We start from the raw sequence: 26,954 nt of genomic DNA on the forward strand, positions 1-26,954 counted from the left end.
AATACTGCTCCTATGTACAAGAATATAACTACTATAATACTGCTCCTATGTAGAAGAATATAACTACTATAATACTGCTCCTATGTAGAAGAATATAACTGCTATAATACTGCTCCTATGTACAATAATATAACTGCTATAATACTGCTTCTATGTACAAGAATATAACTACTATAATACTGCTCCTATGTCCAAGAATATAACTACTATAATACTGCTCCTATGTCCAAGAATATAACTACTATAATACTGCTCCTATGTACAAGAATATAACTACTATAATACTGCTCCTATATACAAGAATATAACTACTATAATACTGCTCCTATGTACAAGAATATAACTACTATAATACTGCCTCCTATGTACAAGAATATAACTACTATAATACTGCTCCTATGTACAAGAATATAACTACTATAATACTGCTCCTATGTACAAGAATATACCTACTATAATACTGCCCCTATGTACAAGGATATAACTGCTATAATACTGCCTCCTATGTACAAGAATATAACTGCTATAATACTGCTCCTATGTACAAGAATATAACTACTATAATACTGCTCCTATGTGCAAGAATATAACTACTATAATACTGCTCCTATGTACAAGAATATAACTACTATAATACTGCTCCTATGTACAAGAATATAACTACTATAATACTGCTCCTATGTACAAGAATATAACTACTATAACACTGCTCCTATGTACAAGGATATAACTACTATAATACTACCTCCTATGTACAAGAATATAACTACTATAATACTGCTCCTATGTACAAGAATATAACTACTATAATACTGCTCCTATGTACAAGAATATAACTACTATAATACTGCTCCTATGTACAAGAATATAACTACTATAATACTGCTCCTATGTACAAGAATATAACTGCTATAATACTGCTCCTATGTACAAGAATATAACTACTATAATACTGCTCCTATGTACAAGAATATAACTGCTATAATACTGCTCCTATGTACAAGAATATAACTACTATAATACTGCCTTCTGTGTACAAGAATATAACTACTATAATACTGCTCCTATGTACAAGAATATAACTACTATAATACTGCCTCCTATGTACAAGAATATAACTACTATAATACTGCTCCTATGTACAAGAATATAACTACTATAATACTGCCTCCTATGTACAAGAATATAACTACTATAATACTGCCTCCTATGTACAAGAATATAACTGCTATAATACTGCTCCTATGTACAAGAATATAACTACTATAATACTGCTCCTATGTACAAGAATATAACTACTATAATACTGCTCCTATGTAGAAGAATATAACTGCTATAATACTGCTCCTATGTACAATAATATAACTGCTATAATACTGCTTCTATGTACAAGAATATAACTACTATAATACTGCTCCTATGTCCAAGAATATAACTACTATAATACTGCTCCTATGTCCAAGAATATAACTACTATAATACTGCTCCTATGTACAAGAATATAACTACTATAATACTGCTCCTATATACAAGAATATAACTACTATAATACTGCTCCTATGTACAATAATATAACTACTATAATACTGCTCCTATGTACAAGAATATAACTACTATAATACTGCTCCTATGTACAAGAATATAACTACTATAATACTGCTCCTATGTACAAGAATATAACTACTATAATACTGCTCCTATGTACAAGAATATAACTACTATAATACTGCTCCTATGTACAAGAAAATAACTACTATAATACTGCTCCTATGTACAAGAATATAACTACTATAATACTGCCTCCTATGTACAAGTATATAACTACTATAATACTGCTCCTATGTACAAGAATATAACTGCTATAATACTGCTCCTATGTACAAGAATATAACTGCTATAATACTGCTCCTATGTACAAGAATATAACTACTATAATACTGCCTCCTATGTACAAGAATATAACTACTATAATACTGCCTCCTATGTACAAGAATATAACTACTATAATACTGCTCCTATGTACAAGAATATAACTACTATAATACTGCTCCTATGTACAAGAATATAACTACTATAATACTGCTCCTATGTACAAGAATATAACTACTATAATACTGGCTCCTATGTACAAGAATATAACTACTATAATACTGCTCCTATGTACAAGAATATAACTACTATAATACTGCCTCCTATGTACAAGAATATAACTACTATAATACTGCCTCCTATGTACAAGAATATAACTACTATAATACTGCTCCTATGTACAAGAATATAACTACTATAATACTGCCTCCTATGTACAGGAATATAACTACTATAATACTGCCTCCTATGTACAGGAATATAACTACTATAATACTACCTCCTATGTACAAGAATATAACTACTATAATACTGCCTCCTATGTACAGGAATATAACTACTATAATACTACCTCCTATGTACAAGAATATAACTACTATAATACTGCCTCCTATGTACAAGAATATAACTACTATAATACTGCTCCTATGTACAAGAATATAACTACTATAATACTGCTCCTATGTACAAGAATATAACTACTATAATACTGCTCCTATGTACAAGAATATAACTACTATAATACTGCTCCTATGTACAGGAATATAACTACTATAATACTGCTCCTATGTACAAGAATATAACTACTATAATACTGCTCCTATGTACAAGAATATAACTACTATAATACTGCTCCTATGTACAAGAATATAACTACTATAATACTGCTCCTATGTACAGGAATATAACTACTATAATACTGCTCCTATGTACAAGAATATAACTACTATAATACTGCTCCTATGTACAGGAATATAACTACTATAATACTGCTCCTATGTACAAGAATATAACTACTATAATACTGCTCCTATGTACAAGAATATAACTACTATAATACTGCTCCTATGTACAAGAATATAACTGCTATAATACTGCTCCTATGTACAAGAATATAACTGCTATAATACTGCTTCTATGTACAAGAATATAACTACTATAATACTGCTCCTATGTCCAAGAATATAACTACTATAATACTGCTCCTATGTCCAAGAATATAACTACTATAATACTGCTCCTATGTACAAGAATATAACTACTATAATACTGCTCCTATATACAAGAATATAACTACTATAATACTGCTCCTATGTACAATAATATAACTACTATAATACTGCTCCTATGTACAAGAATATAACTACTATAATACTGCTCCTATGTACAAGAATATAACTACTATAATACTGCTCCTATGTACAAGAATATAACTACTATAATACTGCTCCTATGTACAAGAATATAACTACTATAATACTGCTCCTATGTACAAGAAAATAACTACTATAATACTGCTCCTATGTACAAGAATATAACTACTATAATACTGCCTCCTATGTACAAGTATATAACTACTATAATACTGCTCCTATGTACAAGAATATAACTGCTATAATACTGCTCCTATGTACAAGAATATAACTGCTTATAATACTGCTTCTATGTACAAGAATATAACTACTATATTACTGCCTCCTATGTACAAGAATTAACTACTATAATACTTGCCTCCTATGTACAAGAATATAACTCTATAATACTGCTCCTATGTACAAGAATATAACTACTATAATACTGCTCATATGTTACAAGAATATAACTACTATAATACTGCTCCTATGTACAAGAATATAACTACTATAATACTGGCTCCTATGTACAAGAATATAACTACTATAATACTGCTCCTATGTACAAGAATATAACTACTATAATACTGCCTCCTATGTACAAGAATATAACTACCTAAATACTGCCTCCTATGTACAAGAATATAACTACTATAATACTGCTCCTATGTACAAGAATATAACTACTATAATACTGCCTCCTATGTACAGGAATATAACTACTATAAATACTGCCTCCTATGTACAGGAATATAACTACTATAATACTACCTCCTATGTACAAGAATATTAACTACTATAATACTGCCCTCCTATGTACAGGAAATAAACTACTATAATACTACCTCCTATGTACAAGAATATAACTACTATAAATACTGCCTCCTATGTACAAGAATATAACTACTATAATACTGCTCCTATGTACAAGAATATAACTACATATAATCTGCTCCTATGTACAAGAATATAACTACTATAATAGCTGCTCCTATGTACAAGAATATAACTACTATAATACTGCTCCTATGTACAGGGAATATAACTACTATAATACTGCTCCTATGTACAAGAATATAACTACTATAATACTGCTCCTATGTACAAGAATATAACTACTATAATACTGCTCCTAGGTTACAAGAATATAACTACTATAATACTGCTCCTATGTACAGGAATATAACTACTATAATACTGCTCCTATGTACAAGAATATAACTACTATAATACTGCTCCTATGTACAGGAATATAACTACTATAATACGCTCCTATGTACAAGAATATAACTACTATAATACTGGCCTCCTATGTACAAGAATATAACTACTATAATACTGCTCCTATGTACAAGAATATAACTGCTATAATACTGCTCCTATGTACAAGAATATAACTACTATAATACTGCTCCTATGTACAAGAATATAACTACTATAATACTGCTCCTATGTCCAAGAATATAACTACTATAATACTGCTCCTATTCCAAGAATATAACTACTATAATACTGCTCCCTATGTACAAGAATATAACTACTATAATACTGCTCCTATATACAAGAATATAACTACTATAATACTGCTCCTATGTACAATAATATAACTACTATAATACTGCTCCTATGTACAAGAATATAACTACTATAATACTGCTCCTATGTACAAGATATAACTACTATAATACTGCTCCTATGTACAAGAATATAACTACTATAATACTGCTCCTATGTACAAGAATATAACTACTATAATACTGCTCCTATGTACAAGAAAATAACTACTATAATACTGCTCCTATGTACAAGAATATAACTACTATAATACGCCTCCTATGTACAAGTATTTAACTACTATAATACTGCTCCTATGTACAAGAATATAACTGCTATAATACTGCTCCTATGTACAAGAATATAACTGCTATAATACAGCTTCTATGTACAAGAATATAACTTACTATAATACTGCTCCTATGTCCAAGAAATAACTACTATAATACTGCTCCTATGTCCAAGAATATAACACTATAATACTGCTCCTATGTACAAGAATATAACTACTATAATACTGCTCCTATATACAAGAATATAACTACTATAATACTGCTCCTATGTACAATAATATAACTACTATAATACTGCTCCTATGTACAGAATATAACTACTATAATACTGCTCCTATTACAAGAATATAACTACTATAATACTGCTCCTATGTACAAGAATATAACTACTATAATACTGCTCCTATGAACAAGAATATACCTACTATAATACTGCTCCTATGTACAAGAAAATAACTACTATAATACTGCTCCTATGTACAAGAATATAACTACTATAATACTGCCTCCTATGTACAAGTATATAACTACTATAATACTGCTCCTATGTACAAGAATATAACTGCTATAATACTGCTCCTATGTACAAGAATATAACTGCTATAATACTGCTCCTATATACAAGAATATAACTACTATAATACTGCCTCCTATGTACAAGAATATAACTACTATAATACTGCCTCCTATGTACAAGAATATAACTACTATAATACTGCTCATATGTACAAGAATATAACTACTATAATACTGCTCCTATGTACAAGAATATAACTACTATAATACTGCTCCTATGTACAAGAATATAACTACTATAATACTGCCTCCTATGTACAAGAATATAACTACTATAATACTGCTCCTATGTACAAGAATATAACTACTATAATACTGCCTCCTATGTACAAGAATATAACTACTATAATACTGCCTCCTATGTACAAGAATATAACTACTATAAAACTGCTCCTATATACAAGAATATAACTACTATAATACTGCTCCTATATACAAGAATATAACTACTATAATACTGCCTCCTATGTACAAGAATATAACTACTATAATACTGCTCCTATGTACAAGAATATAACTACTATAATACTGCTCCTATGTACAAGAATATAACTACTATAATACTGCTCCTATGTACAGGAATATAACTACTATAATACTGCTCCTATGTACAAGAATATAACTACTATAATACTGCTCCTATGTACAAGAATATAACTACTATAATACTGCTCCTATGTACAAGAATATAACTACTATAATACTGCTCCTATGTACAAGAATATAACTACTATAATACTGCTCCTATGTACAGGAATATAACTACTATAATACTGCTCCTATGTACAAGAATATAACTACTATAATACTGCTCCTATGTACAAGAATATAACTACTATAATACTGCTCCTATGTACAGGAATATAACTACTATAATACTGCTCCTATGTACAAGAATATAACTACTATAATACTGCTCCTATGTACAAGAATATAACTACTATAATACTGCCTCCTATGTACAAGAATATAACTACTATAATACTGCTCCTATGTACAAGAATAATATCTACTATAATACTGCTCCTATGTACAAGAATATAACTACTATAATACTGTCTCCTATGTACAGGAATATAACTACTATAATACTGCTCTATGTACAAGAATATAACTACTATAATACTGCCTCCTATGTACAAGAATATAACTACTATAATACTGCTCCTATGTACAGGAATATAACTACTATAATACTGCTCCTATGTACAAGAATATAACTACTATAATACTGCCTCCTATGTACAAGAATATAACTACTATAATACTGCTCCTATGTACAAGAATATAACTACTATAATACTGTCTCCTATGTACAGGAATATAACTACTATAATACTACCTCCTATGTACAAGAATATAACTACTATAATACTGCTCTTGTGTACAATAGTGCGACATTCAGTTGATGCGGTTCCTTTATGTCTTGTGTGACCTGTAGATAAGGTTCTGGTTCCCTTATTTCGTACATAGACATACTCCTGGTTTGTTGATGTGATAAGCGTCTCACGTTCCTCTCCCTCACGCTCATCTTTACCTCCTTTTACAGTGTAGTTTTTTAGGTTAGATGTGCTTGCGGTAGATTTCTATAGCTCCATTCCATGAGGAGACTGACGCAGAAGCCCCGGCGCTCTGCCGTCAGTGTGTGGAGGGTGCTCCTCAGTGGTATAATAACTGCTGGGAGCAGCTGTCACAGGTGATAATGACACGCAGCCACAGCTGTGAATTACTCGCAGACCATCCCTCTGCCGAGTCTGACAACCTGGGACGGATCTCATCCTGAGAGATAATAACATGGACCCGTACGGGAGCCGCTGAGAGACGCCTCACTAGAGCTCGCCTGGGGGCTGCCATGTCCTAGAAAAGGGCTGCTATCTTAATTGTATTACTTAGAGTCAATGCGACGGGAAGTCGAAATAAATACCGTAACCCCCAGCATGAAGTCATTCATCAGTATACCACCATATGACATCACACCTCTCCATATGGCGGTATACAGGACTTTATATAGCCCCACACAGCATGTCTGTCACTAATACATTACTATTCACCCCCTGGTCAGCCCTCTCCTCCACTACATCCTCATCATCTCGGGGTCTTCTTACCTGAGTTTTCCTTCCTGTGGCAGCTCGTGGTACGGGTCATCGCACACCAACCGGCTGTCGGCGTCCAGCAGGTAGATAAAGGCATTGTCCTGAAATACAGAGGTCATGGTGAGCGGTGCGGGGCAGCGGGGGAGGGGCTGCTGATCCTCACATTATACACAGAACAGGTCAAGGGGCGCAGACTCGTGGACCCCAAACATGCGACAAGTATGTTAGGACAGCCAAAGTGGAGGAAATGGAGACGAGACTTCTGCTCTCTTCTTCTCTCTTTGCAATGACATCTGGTCCCACCATAACTGAACCTTGTAGCGGATCCTGTGCACCATGATTTGAATTTTAGTCTGCACTGTTTTGCTTTATGATTTTCACTATGATCTGCTCTATGATTTGCTATATGATTTGCCCCATGGTCTTCACTATGATTTGCACCATGGTCTGCTCTATGATTTGCACCATGGTCTGCTCTATGATTTGCACCATGGTCTGCTCTATGATTTGCACCATGGTCTGAACTATGATTTGCACCATGGTCTTCGCTATGATTTGCACCATGATCCGCACTATGATTTAGACCATGATCCGCACTATGATTTAGACCATGGTCTGCACTATGATTTGCTCTATGATTTGCACCATGGTCTGAACTATTATGTGCACAAAGTCTGCACTATGATTTAAACCAAGGACTACTCTATGATTTGCACCATGGTCTTCACTATGATTTGCACTATGGTCTGCGTTATGATTTGCACCGTAGTCTGCTCTATGATTTGCACCATGGTCTGCTCTATGTTTTGCACCATGATCTGAACTATGATTTGCACCATAGGACTGCTCTATGATTTGCACCATGGTCTGCTCTATGATTTGCACCATGGTCTGCTCTATGATTTGCACCATGGTCTTCACTATGATTTGCACATTTGCACCATGGTCTGCTCTATGATTTGCACCATGGTCTGCTCTATGATTTGCACCATAGCACTGCTCTATGATTTGCACCATAGGACTGCTCTATGATTTGCACCATGGTCTTCTCTATGATTTGCACCATGGTCTTCGCTATGATTTGCACCATGATCTAGACCATGGTATGCTCTCTGATTTGCACCATAGGACTACTCTATGATTTGCACAATGGTCTTCACTATGATTTGCACCATAGGACTGCTCTATGATTTGCACCATGGTCTGCTCTATGATTTCCACCATGGTCTGCACTATGATTTGCACCATGGTCTGCTCTATGATTTCCACCATGGTCTGCTCTATGATTTGCACCATGGTCTGCTCTATGATTTCCACCATGGTCTGCACTATGATTTCCACCATGGTCTGCTCTATGATTTGCACCATGGTCTGCTCTATGATTTCCACCATGGTCTGCTCTATGATTTGCACCATGGTCTGCATTATTGTCACAGGTTAAGGGGAAGGGAAAACACCAAATACACACCACAACAAATAGACAACAATCTAGGCCTCAAAAGCTAAGGAAGAGGGATGGTGACCTCCTAGTAATCCCTAGGCCTTTCCCTAACTCCTGCCAGTATGAGCAGATCCTGATGGTGGAAATACTCATACACCGGATACCTAAAGCCCTGCTAAAACTGACGAGCCCTAGGATAGGTAGCAGGGGCTGAGACGGCTGGTTCCTTCCAGAATGAAGGAACCTGCGTCTCCCTGAGGCCTAGAAACAACACACTCCAGATAATAAGAAACAAGTACTTAGCTTAGAGATGTATGGAGAAGCAGGAGATCCAAGACAAACCAGCACTAGCAACTCCAAGCAGAAACAATCAACCGCATGGTCAGCAGTGTGAGGCGGATCTAAATAGAGCCTCATCACTGATAACGAGCGGCACCTGAGGAGAGGTGAGATCCTGCCAAACAACAACATACATAGAGGAAAACAGAGAGACCTGTCAGATAGCCTCATGTGCAGCAAGTCCATCCGATCTTCTCACCTCTGTCACAGGAGGGACCGTGACAGTTATGATTTGGACCATGGTCTGCGCTATGATTTGCCTCAGGTCTGCTCTATGATTTTCTCCATGGTCTGCACTATGATTTGCACCATGGTCTGCTCTATGATTTGCACCATGGTCTGCACTATGATTTGCACCATGGTCTGCTCTATGATTTGCACCATAGTCTGCTCTATGATTTGCACCATGGTCTGCTCTATGATTTGCACCATGATCCGCACTATGATTTGCACCATGATCCGCACTATGATTTGCACCATGGTCTGCTCTATGATTTGCACCATAGTCTGCTCTATGATTTGCACCATGGTCTGCTCTATGATTTGCACCATGGTCTGTGCGAAGATTTGCACCATGGTCTGCACTATGATTTGCACCATGGTCTGCTCTATGATTTGCACCATGGTCTGCACTATGATTTGCACTATGGTCTGCGTTATGATTTGCCCCATAGTCTGCTCTATGATTTGCACCATGGTCTGCACTATGATTTGCCCTATAGTCTGCGTTATGATTTGCACCATGGTCTGCACTATGATTTGCACCATGGTCTGCACTATGATTTGCACCATGGTCTGCTCTATGATTTGCCCCATAGTCTGCTCTATGATTTGCACCATGGTCTGCGTTATGATTTGCCCAAAATTGTCTGGTCTATGATTTTCTCCATGGTCTGCTCTATGATTTGCCCCATAGTCTGCTCTATGATTTGCACCATGGTCTGCGTTATGATTTGCCCCATAGGCTGCTAAATGATTTGCCTCAGGTCTGCTCTATGATTTGCACCATGGTCTGCGTTATGATTTGCACCATGGTCTGCACTATGATTTGCACCATGGTCTGCTCTATGATTTGCACCATGGTCTGCTCTATGATTTGCACCATGGTCTGCACTATGATTTGCACTATGGTCTGCGTTATGATTTGCCCCATAGTCTGCCCTATGATTTGCACCATGGTCTGCTCTATGATTTGCACCATGGTCTGCACTATGATTTGCCCCATAGTCTGCGTTATGATTTGCACCATGGTCTGCACTATGATTTGCACCATGGTCTGCACTATGATTTGCACCATGGTCTGCTCTATGATTTGCCCCATAGTCTGCTCTATGATTTGCACCATGGTCTGCGTTATGATTTGCCCCATAGTCTGCTCTATGATTTTCTCCATGGTCTGCTCTATGATTTGCCCCATAGTCTGCTCTATGATTTGCACCATGGTCTGCGTTATGATTTGCCCCATAGTCTGCTCTATGATTTTCTCCATGGTCTGCTCTATGATTTGCCCCATAGTCTGCTCTATGATTTGCACCATGGTCTGCGTTATGATTTGCACCATGGTCTGCACTATGATTTGCACCATGGTCTGCATTATGATTTGCACCATGGTCTGCTCTATGATTTGCACCATGGTCTGCGTTATGATTTGCACCATGGTCTGCACTATGATTCTCACCATGATCTGCACTATGATTTGCACCATGGTCTGCTCTATGATTTGCCCCATAGTCTGCTCTATGATTTGCACCATGGTCTGCGTTATGATTTGCCCAAAATTGTCTGGTCTATGATTTTCTCCATGGTCTGCTCTATGATTTGCCCCATAGTCTGCTCTATGATTTGCACCATGGTCTGCGTTATGATTTGCCCCATAGGCTGCTAAATGATTTGCCTCAGGTCTGCTCTATGATTTGCACCATGGTCTGCGTTATGATTTGCACCATGGTCTGCACTATGATTTGCACCATGGTCTGCTCTATGATTTGCACCATGGTCTGCTCTATGATTTGCACCATGGTCTGCACTATGATTTGCACTATGGTCTGCGTTATGATTTGCCCCATAGTCTGCCCTATGATTTGCACCATGGTCTGCTCTATGATTTGCACCATGGTCTGCACTATGATTTGCCCCATAGTCTGCGTTATGATTTGCACCATGGTCTGCACTATGATTTGCACCATGGTCTGCACTATGATTTGCACCATGGTCTGCTCTATGATTTGCCCCATAGTCTGCTCTATGATTTGCACCATGGTCTGCGTTATGATTTGCCCCATAGTCTGCTCTATGATTTTCTCCATGGTCTGCTCTATGATTTGCCCCATAGTCTGCTCTATGATTTGCACCATGGTCTGCGTTATGATTTGCCCCATAGTCTGCTCTATGATTTTCTCCATGGTCTGCTCTATGATTTGCCCCATAGTCTGCTCTATGATTTGCACCATGGTCTGCGTTATGATTTGCACCATGGTCTGCACTATGATTTGCACCATGGTCTGCATTATGATTTGCACCATGGTCTGCTCTATGATTTGCACCATGGTCTGCGTTATGATTTGCACCATGGTCTGCACTATGATTCTCACCATGATCTGCACTATGATTTGCACCATGGTCTGCTCTATGATTTGCACCATGGTCTGAACTATGATTTGCACCATAGTCTGCACTATGATTTGCCCCATAGTCTGCACTATGATTTGCACCATGGTCTGCACTATGATTTGCACCATGGTCTGAACTATGATTTGCACCATGGTCTGAACTATGATTTGCACCATGGTCTGCACTATGATTTGCCCCATAGTCTGCACTATGATTTGCACCATGGTCTGCACTATGATTTGCACCATGGTCTGTGTTATGATTTGCACCATGGTCTGTGTTATGATTTGCACCATGGTCTGCACTATGATTTGCACCATGGTCTGCACTATGATTTGCACCATGGTCTGCTCTATGATTTGCACCATGGTCTGCGTTATGATTTACACCATGGTCTGCACTATGATTTAAACCAAGGTCTGCACCATGATTCTCACCATGATCTGCATTACAATTTGCCCTGTTAATCACCTGTAACTCTTTCAAGGCAGTAATAAATTGGCTGCTGTTTCCAGGTCAGTGTCCTCTGCTATCTCACAGAGTACATAGGAATCCTGAGGACCAATGATGGAAGTGAATGAAGTGCAAACAGAGCCCCATGAGCTTCCTCATGATCTGCACCATATGTGGCATCATGATGTCCACGTTGATCTGCACCACAATTTGCTCTACAATTGGTACTCTTAATTGGATCATGATCTGAACCATAATTTGCAGCAAGATTTCCACCATGGCCTTCACTATAACCAGTACCATGATCCGCACCACGGTCTGCACTACAATCTGGGCATCTTGTGATTTGCACAGTACTCTGCACCAAGATTTGCATCATGATCTGCGCTATGATTTGCACGGTTTGCAACATAATTTGCACCATGATCTACACCATAATCAGCAGCATGAGCTCCACCTAAATCTGCATCATGATTTTCACCATGATCTGCACAGTAATTTGTGTCATGATTTGCACAATGATATTCCATATAACCTACTCCATAATTTGCCTTGGTATTCACTTATATCTTTATAGGAAGTAAGGACGTTGCTTGAAGGAACATCCAGGTGATTGTCCTCTGGTTATTTACAGAACTTGTAAGAATTGAAGGACAGTGCAGGAGGTGTGAATGGAGTGCTGGTGAGGCTGCTATGGCTGTAGGCAACTACAGAAGTATTAAGGAAAAGCCAAGAATGGGAACTGTAAGGCTGAAGGTCAACCAGAAGGACAAGACAAGAAGCAAGTCAATGTCAACAGCAGGAATCAGTAGTGCCTATGCTATCATGGCATCCCTATAATTGTGCCCACATGGTATACTCCATCCACTATAGCAGCATCTATACAACAGTATGAAGAACATAGCATAGGTAACCTGAAGGACGACACTGGAATGAGGTCTCATAGACCATGTCATCAGAGGAGGAAACTCATTATACATAGGATTCCATCAAACTAACATCATCAGGTAGTGCCTTGCGGTAAGACAATAAAGTTCAAGAAGACCAGTAGGGGGCACTAGAGTGAGAATGTGGTCACTGCTGGATGCAATTGATATGGCCACATCAAGAACCTACAATTCCTCCATCACTTTGTGTGTGTGTGTCCTCCAGACGTGTGGACATCCCACCGACGTCTGGTTGACAGTTCACTGAGGACTTAGGTTCAATACGTTGGATCAGAAGGTGATTGAATTTGCCTTATTATCTTCTGATAAGTAAGGAACAACTTGTGGACACGATTGATTTGGACTTGGGTTAAGCTCATTTGTTTCTCTTGGTCTCTTCTCCAAGGAAATTAATGAGATGGCTTCATGCAGTTATTGGACATCAAGTCCAGAAATATCCTTCCTTTTCCAATATCCTGTACACCAGTTACTGATAAGGCAGTGGGCTCCTCCACGTGACGTAGACAGACACAGAACTACTGGTTGCGGGTCAATGTCGGAGACCGCTCTCCACTGTTTCATTGTGGTGTCCCTGTCCCTGGTGCTGAATGGTCCTCGATACCGTGACCAGCCAGGATAGGTCTCTATTTTCAGTTGTCCATTTTTTGGTGGGATCCTATGCCCTCTGCCTTCCATAAACCACCAGTCAAGACCCCCCTCCTCTTCTGCGTGGTTATATAGCTGACGTAGTGAGGACTAAACGCAGATCTATGGTCCATACATTAACAACTCATCATTGTGCATCATACAGGAGGAAAATTGTCTTCAAGTCACCAACTAAGGAAGGGAAGAGGGTCTGGAATAACACATGGCGGAGGGTAAAGGGCTCCATTTCTATTTCAGATGCATCACAACAGTCACAGGGTTGAAAAAGTGTGAACGTCCTTTGGGTTCTGTCATCTCCTGTCCCTCTCCAAGGTGCTGAATTTTCTAAAATCATGAAAAATGCTTTCAGATCAGAAGTCCACACAGTGTTATATCCTGCTAATGCCAACTCAAGACATTAGGATACTCATCCTTCCCCCATCATCTCTGATATGACTGAATCCTGGGTCAGAACGTCCATCACCTTGTAGAAGCTGTAATCATCCTACATAGGACGTCCTTATCCAAGGTCCTGAAGGTCCTAAATCTGTAGCTGTGTATCGGGAGATATCCGACCTCTCCATATATCTATATCCTGGTTACCCCAATAATGGGTGATGTAGTCTACTCTTCCCATGACTAACAAATGATGTATCAGCTGAGGCCCAGAGAATAACAAAAAGGAAACCACTGGATCCTCACATGTACAGGGGGAGCAAAAGACTCAAAGAGGTGATTCTTCTGGATAGTTTGAGTATGATATAATGACACGCTGACACTTGGGGTACAGGATAATGACACGCTGACACTTGGGGTACAGGATAATGACACTGACACTCGGGGTACAGGATAATGACACTGACACTTGGGGTACAGGATAATGACGCTGACACTCGGGGTACAGGATAAGGACACTGACACTTGGGGTACAGGATAATGACACTGACACTTGGGGGTACAGGATAATGACACTGACACTTGGGGTACAGGACAATGACACTGACACTCGGGGTACAGGATAATGACACTGACACTTGGGGTACAGGATAATGACACTGACACTTGGGGTACAGGATAATGACACTGACACTCGGGGTACAGGATAATGACACTGACACTTGGGGTACAGGATAATGACACTGACACTTGGGGTACAGGATAATGACACTGACACTCGGGGTACAGGATAATGACACTGACACTTGGGGTACAGGATAATGACACTGACACTTGGGGTACAGGATAATGACACTGACACTTGGGGTACAGGATGATGACACTGACACTTGGGGTACAGGATGATGACGCTGACACTCGGGGTACAGGATAATGACACTGACACTTGGGGTACAGGATAATGACACTGACACTTGGGGTACAGGATAATGACACTGACACTTGGGGTACAGGATGATGACACTGACACTCGGGGGGTACAGGATAATGACACTGACACTCGGGGTACAGGATAATGACACTGACACTTGGGGTACAGGATGATGACACTGACACTTGGGGTACAGGATAATGACGCTGACACTCGGGGTACAGGATAATGACACTGACACTTGGGGTACAGGATAATGACACTGACACTTGGGGTACAGGATAATGACACTGACACTTGGGGTACAGGATGATGACACTGACACTCGGGGGGTACAGGATAATGACACTGACACTCGGGGTACAGGATAATGACACGCTGACACTTGGGGTACAGGATAATGACACTGACACTTGGGGTACAGGATAATAACACTGACACTCGGGGGGTACAGGATAATGACACTGACACTCGGGGTACAGGATAATGACACTGACACTTGGGGTACAGGATAATGACACTGACACTTGGGGTACAGGATAATGACACTGACACTTGGGGTACAGGATGATGACACTGACACTTGAGGTACAGGATAATGACACTGACACTCGGGGTACAGGATAATGACACTGACACTTGGGGTACAGGATAATGACACTGACACTCGGGGTACAGGATAATGACACTGACACGGGGTACAGGATAATGACACTGACAGTTGGGGTACAGGATAATGACACTGACACTTGGGGTACAGGATAATGACACTGACACTCGGGGTACAGGATAATGACACTGACACTTGGGGTACAGGATAATGACACTGACACTTGGGGTACAGGATAATGACGCTGACACTTGGGGTACAGGATAATGACACTTGGGGTACAGGATAATGACACTGACACTTGGGGTACAGGATAATGACACTGACACTCGGGGTACAGGATAATGACACTGACACTTTGGGTACAGGATAATGACACTGACACTTGGGGTACAGGATAATGACACTGACACTTGGGGTACAGGATAATGAAACTGACACTTGGGGTACAGGATAATGACACTGACATTTGGGGTACATGATAATGACACTTTGGGTACAGGATAATGACACTGACACTTGGGGTACAGGATAATGACACTGACACTTGGGGTACAGGATAATGACACTGACACTTGGGGTACAGGATAATGACACTGACATTTGGGGTACATGATAATGACACTTTGGGTACAGGATAATGTCACTGACACTTGGGGTACAGGATAATGACACTGACACTTGGGGTACAGGATAATGACACTGACACTTGGGGTACAGGATAAGGACACTGACATTTGGGGTACATGATAATGACACTTGGGGTACAGGATAATGACACTGACACTTGGGGTACAGGATAAGGACACTGACACTTGGGGTACAGGATAATGACACTTGGGGTACAGGATAATGACACTTGGGGTACAGGATAATGACACTTGGGGTACAGGATAATCACACACTAACACCTTACACCATGGTAGACAATGTTTGACTTTGTATAACTTGGAGGTTGTCAGGTGACAGGTTGTCAGGTGATCTTGGACACTTCCACACTTTAGGTCACCTCTGATGATCAGACAAAGTTTATTTTTCTTCCAGGCTGAACAGTCTCCTTAATGGCGAACTGAATGCCCCTCCATCTGCGGCACATCATCATCAGCTTCCTCCATCCTCTGACACACAGTTGATCCCAATTTCATGCTCAATAAACTTCTCTGATAAAATGCGATGACTCTGGGAACAGCACATTCTCTTCTTCTCAGCTTGGCCATCTGCAGATCAACCATCTGATGTGTTCAGCGCTAACCACCCGCTGCTTCAACCAAATCCCCAGCGCCAGGCACCAAACTGGAAAATCACTGCTCTCATCCTGAGGCTTCTGTAGCTGGTCTCCTGTAGGCATCCACACCGTGGTATATTGTATAGGGGTGACGAAGGTAACAGTAATATCAGTAGACTATAAGATCAGGACTATAGCCATAGATTCAGTATCTCGGGATAATATCTGGGATATTGTCAGATGAGATGAGTTTGAGTTCTGAACTTGGTTAAGAAGGATCACAAGAGGCAAAGTCAAGGACAAGCAGTTTTTAAGGTGCTGGAGCCAAGACAAAAATCTAGGGCTGGAGTCCTAGTGAGAGTGAAGACACATCAGACAGATGTCAAGTCAAAGAATATGTCACACTGGACCATAAAACCAATATTATACTTTATGGTGAAGACACAGGGTCTCAAAATCTTGGAGGTTCGTGGTCCATCCAGCATTTTTAACAGAGCCTGTAACCCTCATAGGGAGATATGGACTTTACTGTATCAAGATTCCTAGGTTGCAGTCCCCAGACTCATCACAGATTGGAGGAGTAGCGAGATCAGGAACAGAGCCAAGAATCAGAGTCAGAAGATCTATCAGAATGTGATGGGTCAGTGGATGAGATAGGAGCATAGTCAGGAATGGAGGTCAGAGCTAGGAGAAGAACAACAGAAACAAGAAGAGCAATCCAAGACAGGAAGAATATCCAAGGTCAAGGTCAGGAACAAGACAAAATTTGAGGCCTGGAATCCTAGCGAGAGTTATGAGACATCAGACATAAATGAGAACGGCAACAGACTGGTCAAACCAAAGAATATATCAACACTGGACCATAAAACCAATAATTTATTTCATGGTGAAGATGAACAGACCCAAAATCATTGGGTTCACTGTCCATCCAGCCATATAACAGAACCTGAAAGCCTCATAAGGAGATATGGACTTATTAGAGAAGTAGCAAGATCGGGAACATAGCCAAGGGTCAGAGTCAGGAGATCAATCAGAATGTGACAGGCCAGAAGACAAGATGGTCACAGTATGAAAGGGGAGCGTAGTCAGGAATGGAAGCAATGTTCAGAGCCAGGAGAAAAACAACAGGTACCAGAAGAGCAATCCAAGGCAGAAGTGAAAAATATGGAGTCAAACCAGAAACAATAGCACAGTGAACGAGAACCAGGACAGGGTATGAACCTCAATCGGCAGACATGACATGGCTGGGTGAGTCCGCTGAGCTTGACGTCATGTTTGGCCACCGTTTCCTTAGCATGCCGGTGATGCCATGCAGCAGCCTGTACCAACAGGAGCCGATCCCTCTGTGTCCATATGGGGTATCATGTAATGTAATTGGTGGTACGATGGAGGAGGGTCTCATCCCATTAACGCCAGTTTGATGGAATTTTACTGTATTCATCCGACTATCATCTCAAAGTCTAAATCTAGGACAGGCGCTGAGCGACGCGCCGCTGCCATAATCTAGGACACAACAAAGGTTCTGTTCCACCTACTTCTTCTAAACCTGACACCTGGGGATGCGGAGAGAAGGGCCCGGCCATGTGGAAACGGTATCTGTGCTATTGGGGCAGGTGAATATCCTGAGCTCAGCACTTGCAGGCGGTCCGTGCATCCCCCTACGCCCCCCCCCCCAACCAAATAGGGAAACGGCTGTTTTGGGTGCAGGCAGCCTTTGGTGGGCACGTGGCTAATTCCAAATTCAGGTTCATGGCAGAGCACGATGCCCCGGGGAGTCTACAAAGGACGTCTCTCCGATCACACAGTCTGCTTTCATACGACGAGTCCCAGAAGACGAGTTGTTCTCATAAATGTTTTACCGTCCTCATTCACACAACGTAAGTAATTAACAATCTGGCGAGAGATCGGCAAGAAGGAAGCAACAGGATGATCACTCCTCTCATGATGATAAGAAAGCATGGACGACCGCACAATGATAAGAAGAACTGTGTGGAGCCGGGGTTCAGACGGTGGAGGTGAGGTCGCCTCAGCAGCCATTGTAACCAGGGGGAAAATAGTAGGGTACCGCCACCTTTGTCAAGCATGTAGCTACATTTCGGGGGTCCGCCCTCTTTGTGAAGCATGTAGCTACATTTCGGGGGTCCGCCCTCTTTGTCAAGCATGTAGCTACATTTCGGGGGTCCGCCCTCTTTGTCAAGCATGTAGCTACATTTCGGGGGTCCGCCCTCTTTGTCAAGCATGTAGCTACATTTCAGGGGTCCACCCTCTTTGTCAAGCATGTAACTACATTTCGGGGTCCGCCCTCTTTGTGAAGCATGTAGCTACATTTCAGGGGTCCGCCCTCTTTGTCAAGCATGTAACTACATTTCGGGGTCCGCCCTCTTTGTGAAGCATGTAGCTACATTTCGGGGGTCCGCCCTCTTTGTCAAGCATGTAGCTACATTTCAGGGGTCCACCCTCTTTGTGAAGCATGTAGCTACATTTCGGGGGTCCGCCCTCTTTGTCAAGCATGTAACTACATTTTGAGGGTCCGCCCTCTTTGTCAAGCATGTAGCTACATTTCGGGGGTCCGCCCTCTTTGTCAAGCATGTAACTACATTTTGAGGGTCCGCCCTCTTTGTCAAGCATGTAACTACATTTCGGGGCTCCGCCCTCTTTGTCAAGCATGTAGCTACATTTCGGGGGTCCGCCCTCTTTGTCAAGCATGTAGCTACATTTCGGGGGTCCACCCTCTTTGTCAAGCATGTAACTACATTTTGAGGGTCCGGCCCCTTTGTCAAGCATGTAACTACATTTTGAGGGTCCGCCCCCTTTATCAAGCATGTAACTACATTTCGGGGGTCCGCCCTCTTTGTCAAGCATGTAGCTACATTTCGGGGGTCCGCCCTCTTTGTCAAGCATGTAACTACATTTTGAGGGTCCGGCCCCTTTGTCAAGCATGTAACTACATTTTGAGGGTCCGCCCCCTTTATCAAGCATGTAACTACATTTCGGGGGTCCGCCCTCTTTGTCAAGCATGTAGCTACATTTCGGGGGTCCGCCCTCTTTGTCAAGCGTGTAGCTACATTTCGGGGGTCTGCCCCCGATGTCATGCGTGCCAGCTTGCTAATCATCATTATATAAGCCTCTTATTCCAAAACATTGTCCTATAAAAACACATTAAAGTTACAATTCTCATTTAACCCTTTCATGCTCAAAGCGTCCAATCTACTTCTCTCTGTAGCAGCGACGTCTCCATCAGAGTGTTCTCAGTCCACGTGACCTCTTTAGTATTGTCCACCTCAGATCACATATATTATGTCTATATAGGAGGAGATTTTTCGGGTCTCCTGCTCTTAAGCTGCTGTCCGTCCTGATTACAGACCGATGCTCATTTAGTCTCACCTTTACCGATCTCGAGGTTTGTCCCACATGGACCTTCAACATGTACAGTTGCAAGAAAAAGTATGTGAACCCTTTGGAATGATCTGGATTTCTGCACAAATTGGTCATAAAATGTGATCTGATCTTCATCTAAGTCACAACAATAGACAATCACAGTCTGCTTAAACTAATAACACACAAAGAATTACATGTTACCATGTTTTTATTGAACACACCATCTAAACATTCACAGTGCAGGAGGAAAAAGTATGTGAACCCCTAGACTAATGACATCTCCAAGAGCTAATTGGAGTGAGGTGTCAGCCAACTGGAGTCCAATCAATGAGATGAGATTGGAGGTGTTGGTTACAGCTGCCCTGCCCCATAAAAAACACACACTAGTTCTGGGTTTGCTTTTCACAAGAAGCATTGCCTGATGTGAATGATGCCTCACACAAAAGAGCTCTCAGAAGACCTACGATTAAGAATTGTTGACTTGCATAAAGCTGGAAAGGGTTATAAAAGTATTTCCAAAAGCCTTGCTGTTCATCAGTCCACGGTAAGACTAATTGTCTATAAATGGAGAAAGTTCAGCACTGCTGCTACTCTCCCTAGGAGTGCCCGTCCTGTAACGATGACTGCAAGAGCACAGCGCAGACTGCTCAATGAGGTGAAGAAGAATCCTAGAGTGTCAGCTAAAGACTTACAAAAGTCTCTGGCATATGCTAACATCCCTGTTAACGAATCTACCATACGTAAAACACTAAACAACAATGGATTTCATGGGAGGATACCACAGAGGAAGCCACTGCTGTCCAAAAGAAACATTGCTGCACGTTTACAGTTTGCACAAGAGCACCTGGATGTTCCACAGCAGTACTGGCAAAATATTCTGTGGACAGATGAGACCAAAGTTGAGTTGTTTGGAAGAAACACACAACACTTTGTGTGGAGAAAAAGAGGAACAGCACACCAACATCAAAACCTCATCCCAACTGTGAGGTATGGTGGTGGGGGCATCATGGTTTGGGGCTACTTTGCTGCGTCAGGGCCTGGACGGATTGCTATCATCGAAGGAAAAATGAATTCCCAAGTTTATCAAGACATTTTGCAGGAGAACTTAAGACCATATGTCCACCAGCTGAAGCTCAACAGAAGATGGATGTTGCAACAGGACAACGACCCAAAGCATAGAAGTAAATCAACAACAGAATGGCTTAAACAGAAGAAAATCCGCCTTCTGGAGTGGCCCAGTCAGAGTCCTGACCTCAACCCGATTGAGATGCTGTGGCATGACCTCAAGAAAGCGATTCACACCAGACATCCCAAGAATATTGCTGAAACAGTTCTGTAAAGAGGAAAGGTCAAGAATTACTCCTGACCGTTGTGCACGTCTGATCTGCAACTACAGGAAACGTTTGGTGGAAGTTATTGCTGCCAAAGGAGGTTCAACCAGTTATTAAATCCAAGGGTTCACATACTTCTTCCACCTGCACTGTGAATGTTTACATGGTGTGTTCAATAAAAACATGGTAACATTTAACTCTTTGTGTGTTATTAGTTTCAGCAGACTGTGATTGTCTATTGTTGTGACTTAGATGAAGATCAGATCACATTTTATGTCCAATTTGTGCAGAAATCCATATCATTCCAAAGGGTTCACATACTTTTTCCACCTGCACTGTGAATGTTTACATGGTGTGCTCAATAAAAACATGGTAACATTTAACTCTTTGTGTGTTATTAGTTTCAGCAGATTGTGATTGTCTATTGTTGTGATTTAGATAAAGATCAGATCACATTTTATGACCAATTTGTGCAGAAATCCATATCCTTCCAAAGGGTTCACATACTTTTTCTTGCAACTGTAGATGCCGTTCTTACCATCACAGGTACGGAACCCCTTTGTTTCTATTTTAGAACCTCGGAGAGGATGTAGTATTTACTCACCTTTCATAATCCCATTGGAGCTCTGACTCCCCAGACATGGGAATGTCCCCTGCCTTCTGGCAGACAGAAACGTCTATTTTTCTTTTATGTCTGCTTTAATTAGTTGATGAGCCAAACGTTCCCACGTCTGGGGTGTCAGAGCTGAATTGGAGTCGAGTTGGGATATCAACGTTTTTGCCGCGCTCTGGTCCTGCTGTGCGATTAATGTTTACGCCACTAACAATATGATTTGATTGAGAATGATAGGAGCTCCGCCAAGCTGCTGGTGTTAATTATCCACAAATTTGCTGACTTTTCTACAAAAAAATGAGAATTCGGAGTTCAGCTCTGGAGTGTAATGCTGGCTGTGATTGGAGATGTCTTGCAGGACGTTGCCTTAGGGCTTATGCACACAAATGTATTTTCTTTCCTTGTCTGTTCCGTTTATTTTTTGCAGACCATATGCGGAACCATTCACTTTAATGGGTCCGCAAAAAAAACGGAAGTAACTCCGTGTGCATTCCGTTTTCGTATTTCCGTTCCACAAAAAAATAGAACATGTCCTATTATTGTCCGCATTACGGACAAGGATAGGACTGTTCTATTAGGGGCCAGCTGTTCCGTTCCGCATCCGTATTTTTTGCGGATACGTTTTTTGCGGACCGCAAAATACACAAGGTCGTGTGCATGAGCCCTTATCTTTCTGTTCAGTTAGTATCTCTGGTTTCTGTTGCTCCTCGTGCAGTACTTACCACTTTTGGCAAAACAGAAGTAACGGCATCTTTGATGGCGTCGCGGAGGCAGGGGATGTCGATGGCGGAACCGAGAGTCAGCAAAGCGTCCTGGCGGGAGAGAAGACAGAAGAGTGAGGATAAGTGCAGGTTAAACAAGGCATCACCCCCAGGTAATCTATTCTGACACCCAAACAATACAAAGGGGTGGAAAGTAATGCGTCCTGGCTGAGGGTTTGTTACAATTGCATCGGGTACAGACAATCCTCTGGAGTAAACAGCCTTGATTCCAGACTAATACATTATCTCTGCAGTGATACATTGTAACAAACTCTCAGGACAAGAGAGAGATTTGTGGTTATTATGATGTGTTTACTCCACAGAGGATCGTCTATACTGATGCATTGTACCAAACCTTCAGCTGTGAGAAGGGTAGGTTTTAGCTTCTCGGTGGGATCGAGAATGTTCTGAGACAAGCAAGCAGAGATCTTGACAAGGGTGAGGAAAAGAAGCACAACGACTAGTAAAGTTTAATTATTATTTATATAGGAATGATAGCCGGCCCTTTAAGTTATAATAATAACTGTAATAACCAATACACAGGAAATAAAATGGAAAATCTGCGTAATAATAACAGCCAACGTTCAGTGCAGGAAGAGAACACAATGTATCTTCTAAGGGTATTTTATTTCCCATTATAATTCTCAGAATTTCAATTTTTGCTTCTAATAAAATATGAGATGAAAATAACTATGAAAGTCCCCCCCTCCCCCGCCCAGCGGACGCCCGCCTCCGTGTCACACCTGCCCAGATATCTATACCTATCCTATAGATTGTGCGGCTCCGTTTCATTCGTTGTATCATATCTGCAACAAACAGATGGCGCCGACTACAGCAGCGCGTGCAGCGGGCGCCGCCGACACGGAATCCAATTTACTGAAAACATTGTTCATTCTCAGCCGTATTTATCAGATCCGAGAGATGATGCCGAAATACAGCGGACAGGAGCCTCCGACCCCCCGTCTCTGCAGACTAATATAACATAATACCGTCACATGATAAAACCTGCAGAATATTACATCACTGAACACTCTAAAGATCTGCAGAACATTGCACCTCTACATCCTGTCATCTACACACATTGTAATTGTGGTCCCTTATCATCTGTGTACATTGAAGCTGGTGGCCTCATAGTCGGCGGACGGCAGTGTATCTACCTCCTATAGACGGCGGTGCGGCCTGTGGTCACTGTCAGTGTATCTACCTCCTATAGACAGCGGTACGGCCTGTGATCGCTGTCAGTGTATCTACCTCCTATAGACGGCAGTGCGGCCTGTGATCGCTGTCAGTGTATCTACCTCCTATAGACGGCAGTGCGGCCTGTGATCGCTGTCAGTGTATCTACCTCCTATAGACGGCGGTGCGGCCTGTGATCACCGTCAGTGTATCTACCTCCTATAGACGGCGGTGCGGCCTGTGATCGCCGTCAGTGTATCTACCTCCTATAGACGGCGGTGCGGCCTGTGATCACCGTCAGTGTATCTACCTCCTATAGACGGCGGTGCGGCCTGTGATCACTGTCAGTGTATCTACCTCCTATAGACAGCGGTGCGGCCTGTGATCACTGTCAGTGTATCTACCTCCTATAGACGGCGGTGCGGCCTGTGATCACTGTCAGTGTATCTACCTCCTATAGACGGCGGTGCGGCCTGTGATCACTGTCAGTGTATCTACCTCCTATAGACGGCGGTGCGGCCTGTGATCACTGTCAGTGTATCTACCTCCTATAGACGGCGGTGCGGCCTGTGGTCGCTGTCAGTGTATCTACCTCCTATAGACGGCGGTGCGGCCTGTGATCGCTGTCAGTGTATCTACCTCCTATAGACGGCGGTGCGGCCTGTGATCGCTGTCAGTGTATCTACCTCCTATAGACGGCGGTGCGGCCTGTGATCACTGTCAGTGTATCTACCTCCTATAGATGGCGGTGCGGCCTGTGATCACTGTCAGTGTATCTACCTTCTATAGACGGCGGTGCGGCCTGTGATCACTGTCAGTGTATCTACCTCCTATAGATGGCGGTGCGGCCTGTGATCACTGTCAGTGTATCTACCTCCTATAGACGGCGGTGCGGCCTGTGATCACTGTCAGTGTATCTACCTCCTATAGACGGCGGTGCGGCCTGTGATCACTGTCAGTGTATCTACCTCCTATAGATGGCGGTGCGGCCTGTGATCGCTGTCAGTGTATCTACCTCCTATAGACAGCGGTACGGCCTGTGATCGCTGTCAGTGTATCTACCTCCTATAGACGGCGGTGCGGCCTGTGATCACCGTCAGTGTATCTACCTCCTATAGACGGCGGTGCGGCCTGTGATCGCCGTCAGTGTATCTACCTCCTATAGACGGCGGTGCGGCCTGTGATCACCGTCAGTGTATCTACCTCCTATAGACGGCGGTGCGGCCTGTGATCACTGTCAGTGTATCCGCCTCCTATAGACTGCGGTGCGGCCTGTGATCACTGTCAGTGTATCTACCTCCTATAGACAGCGGTGCGGCCTGTGATCACTGTCAGTGTATCTACCTCCTATAGACAGCGGTGCGGCCTGTGATCACTGTCAGTGTATCTACCTCCTATAGACGGCGGTGCGGCCTGTGATCACTGTCAGTGTATCTACCTCCTATAGACGGCGGTGCGGCCTGTGATCACTGTCAGTGTATCTACCTCCTATAGACGGCGGTGCGGCCTGTGATCACTGTCAGTGTATCTACCTCCTATAGACGGCGGTGCGGCCTGTGATCGCTGTCAGTGTATCTACCTCCTATAGACGGCGGTGCGGCCTGTGATCGCTGTCAGTGTATCTACCTCCTATAGACGGCGGTGCGGCCTGTGATCACTGTCAGTGTATCTACCTCCTATAGACGGCGGTGCGGCCTGTGATCACTGTCAGTGTATCTACCTCCTATAGACGGCGGTGCGGCCTGTGATCACTGTCAGTGTATCTACCTCCTATAGATGGCGGTGCGGCCTGTGATCACTGTCAGTGTATCTACCTTCTATAGACGGCGGTGCGGCCTGTGATCACTGTCAGTGTATCTACCTCCTATAGATGGCGGTGCGGCCTGTGATCACTGTCAGTGTATCTACCTCCTATAGACGGCGGTGCGGCCTGTGATCACTGTCAGTGTATCTACCTCCTATAGACGGCGGTGCGGCCTGTGGTCACTGTCAGTGTATCTACCTCCTATAGACAGTGCGGCCTGTGATCACTGTCAGTGTATCTACCCCCTATAGACGGCGGTGCGGCCTGTGATCACTGTCAGTGTATCTACCTCCTATAGACAGTGCGGCCTGTGATCACTGTCAGTGTATCTACCTCCTATAGACGGCGGTGCGGCCTGTGATCACCGTCAGTGTATCTACCTCCTATAGACGGCGGTGCGGCCTGTGATCACCGTCAGTGTATCTACCTCCTATAGACGGCGGTGCGGCCTGTGATCACTGTCAGTGTATCTACCTCCTATAGATGGCGGTGCGGCCTGTGATCACCGTCAGTGTATCTACCTCCTATAGACAGTGCAGCCTGTGATCACTGTCAGTGTATCTACCTCCTATAGACGG

General features: G+C 42.2%; 1 protein-coding gene across 3 annotated transcripts in view; it reads right to left on the reverse strand.

Moving 5' to 3' along the window:
• PDE2A (phosphodiesterase 2A) overlaps positions 1-26,954 on the reverse strand; it is a 426,878-nt gene that overhangs the window by 208,061 nt on the left and 191,863 nt on the right. For all 3 annotated transcript variants that reach the window (XM_040426563.1, XM_040426562.1, XM_040426564.1), the window contains 2 exons: positions 23,358-23,447; positions 7,750-7,838 (listed from right to left, as the gene is read on the reverse strand). In XM_040426563.1, coding sequence (XP_040282497.1) covers positions 7,750-7,838; positions 23,358-23,447 — 179 coding nt within the window. The remainder of the gene's footprint in view (positions 1-7,749; positions 7,839-23,357; positions 23,448-26,954) is intronic.

The sequence above is a fragment of the Bufo bufo genome, chromosome 3 (genome assembly GCF_905171765.1).
Source record: "Bufo bufo chromosome 3, aBufBuf1.1, whole genome shotgun sequence".
NCBI classification, from domain to species: domain Eukaryota; kingdom Metazoa; phylum Chordata; class Amphibia; order Anura; family Bufonidae; genus Bufo; species Bufo bufo.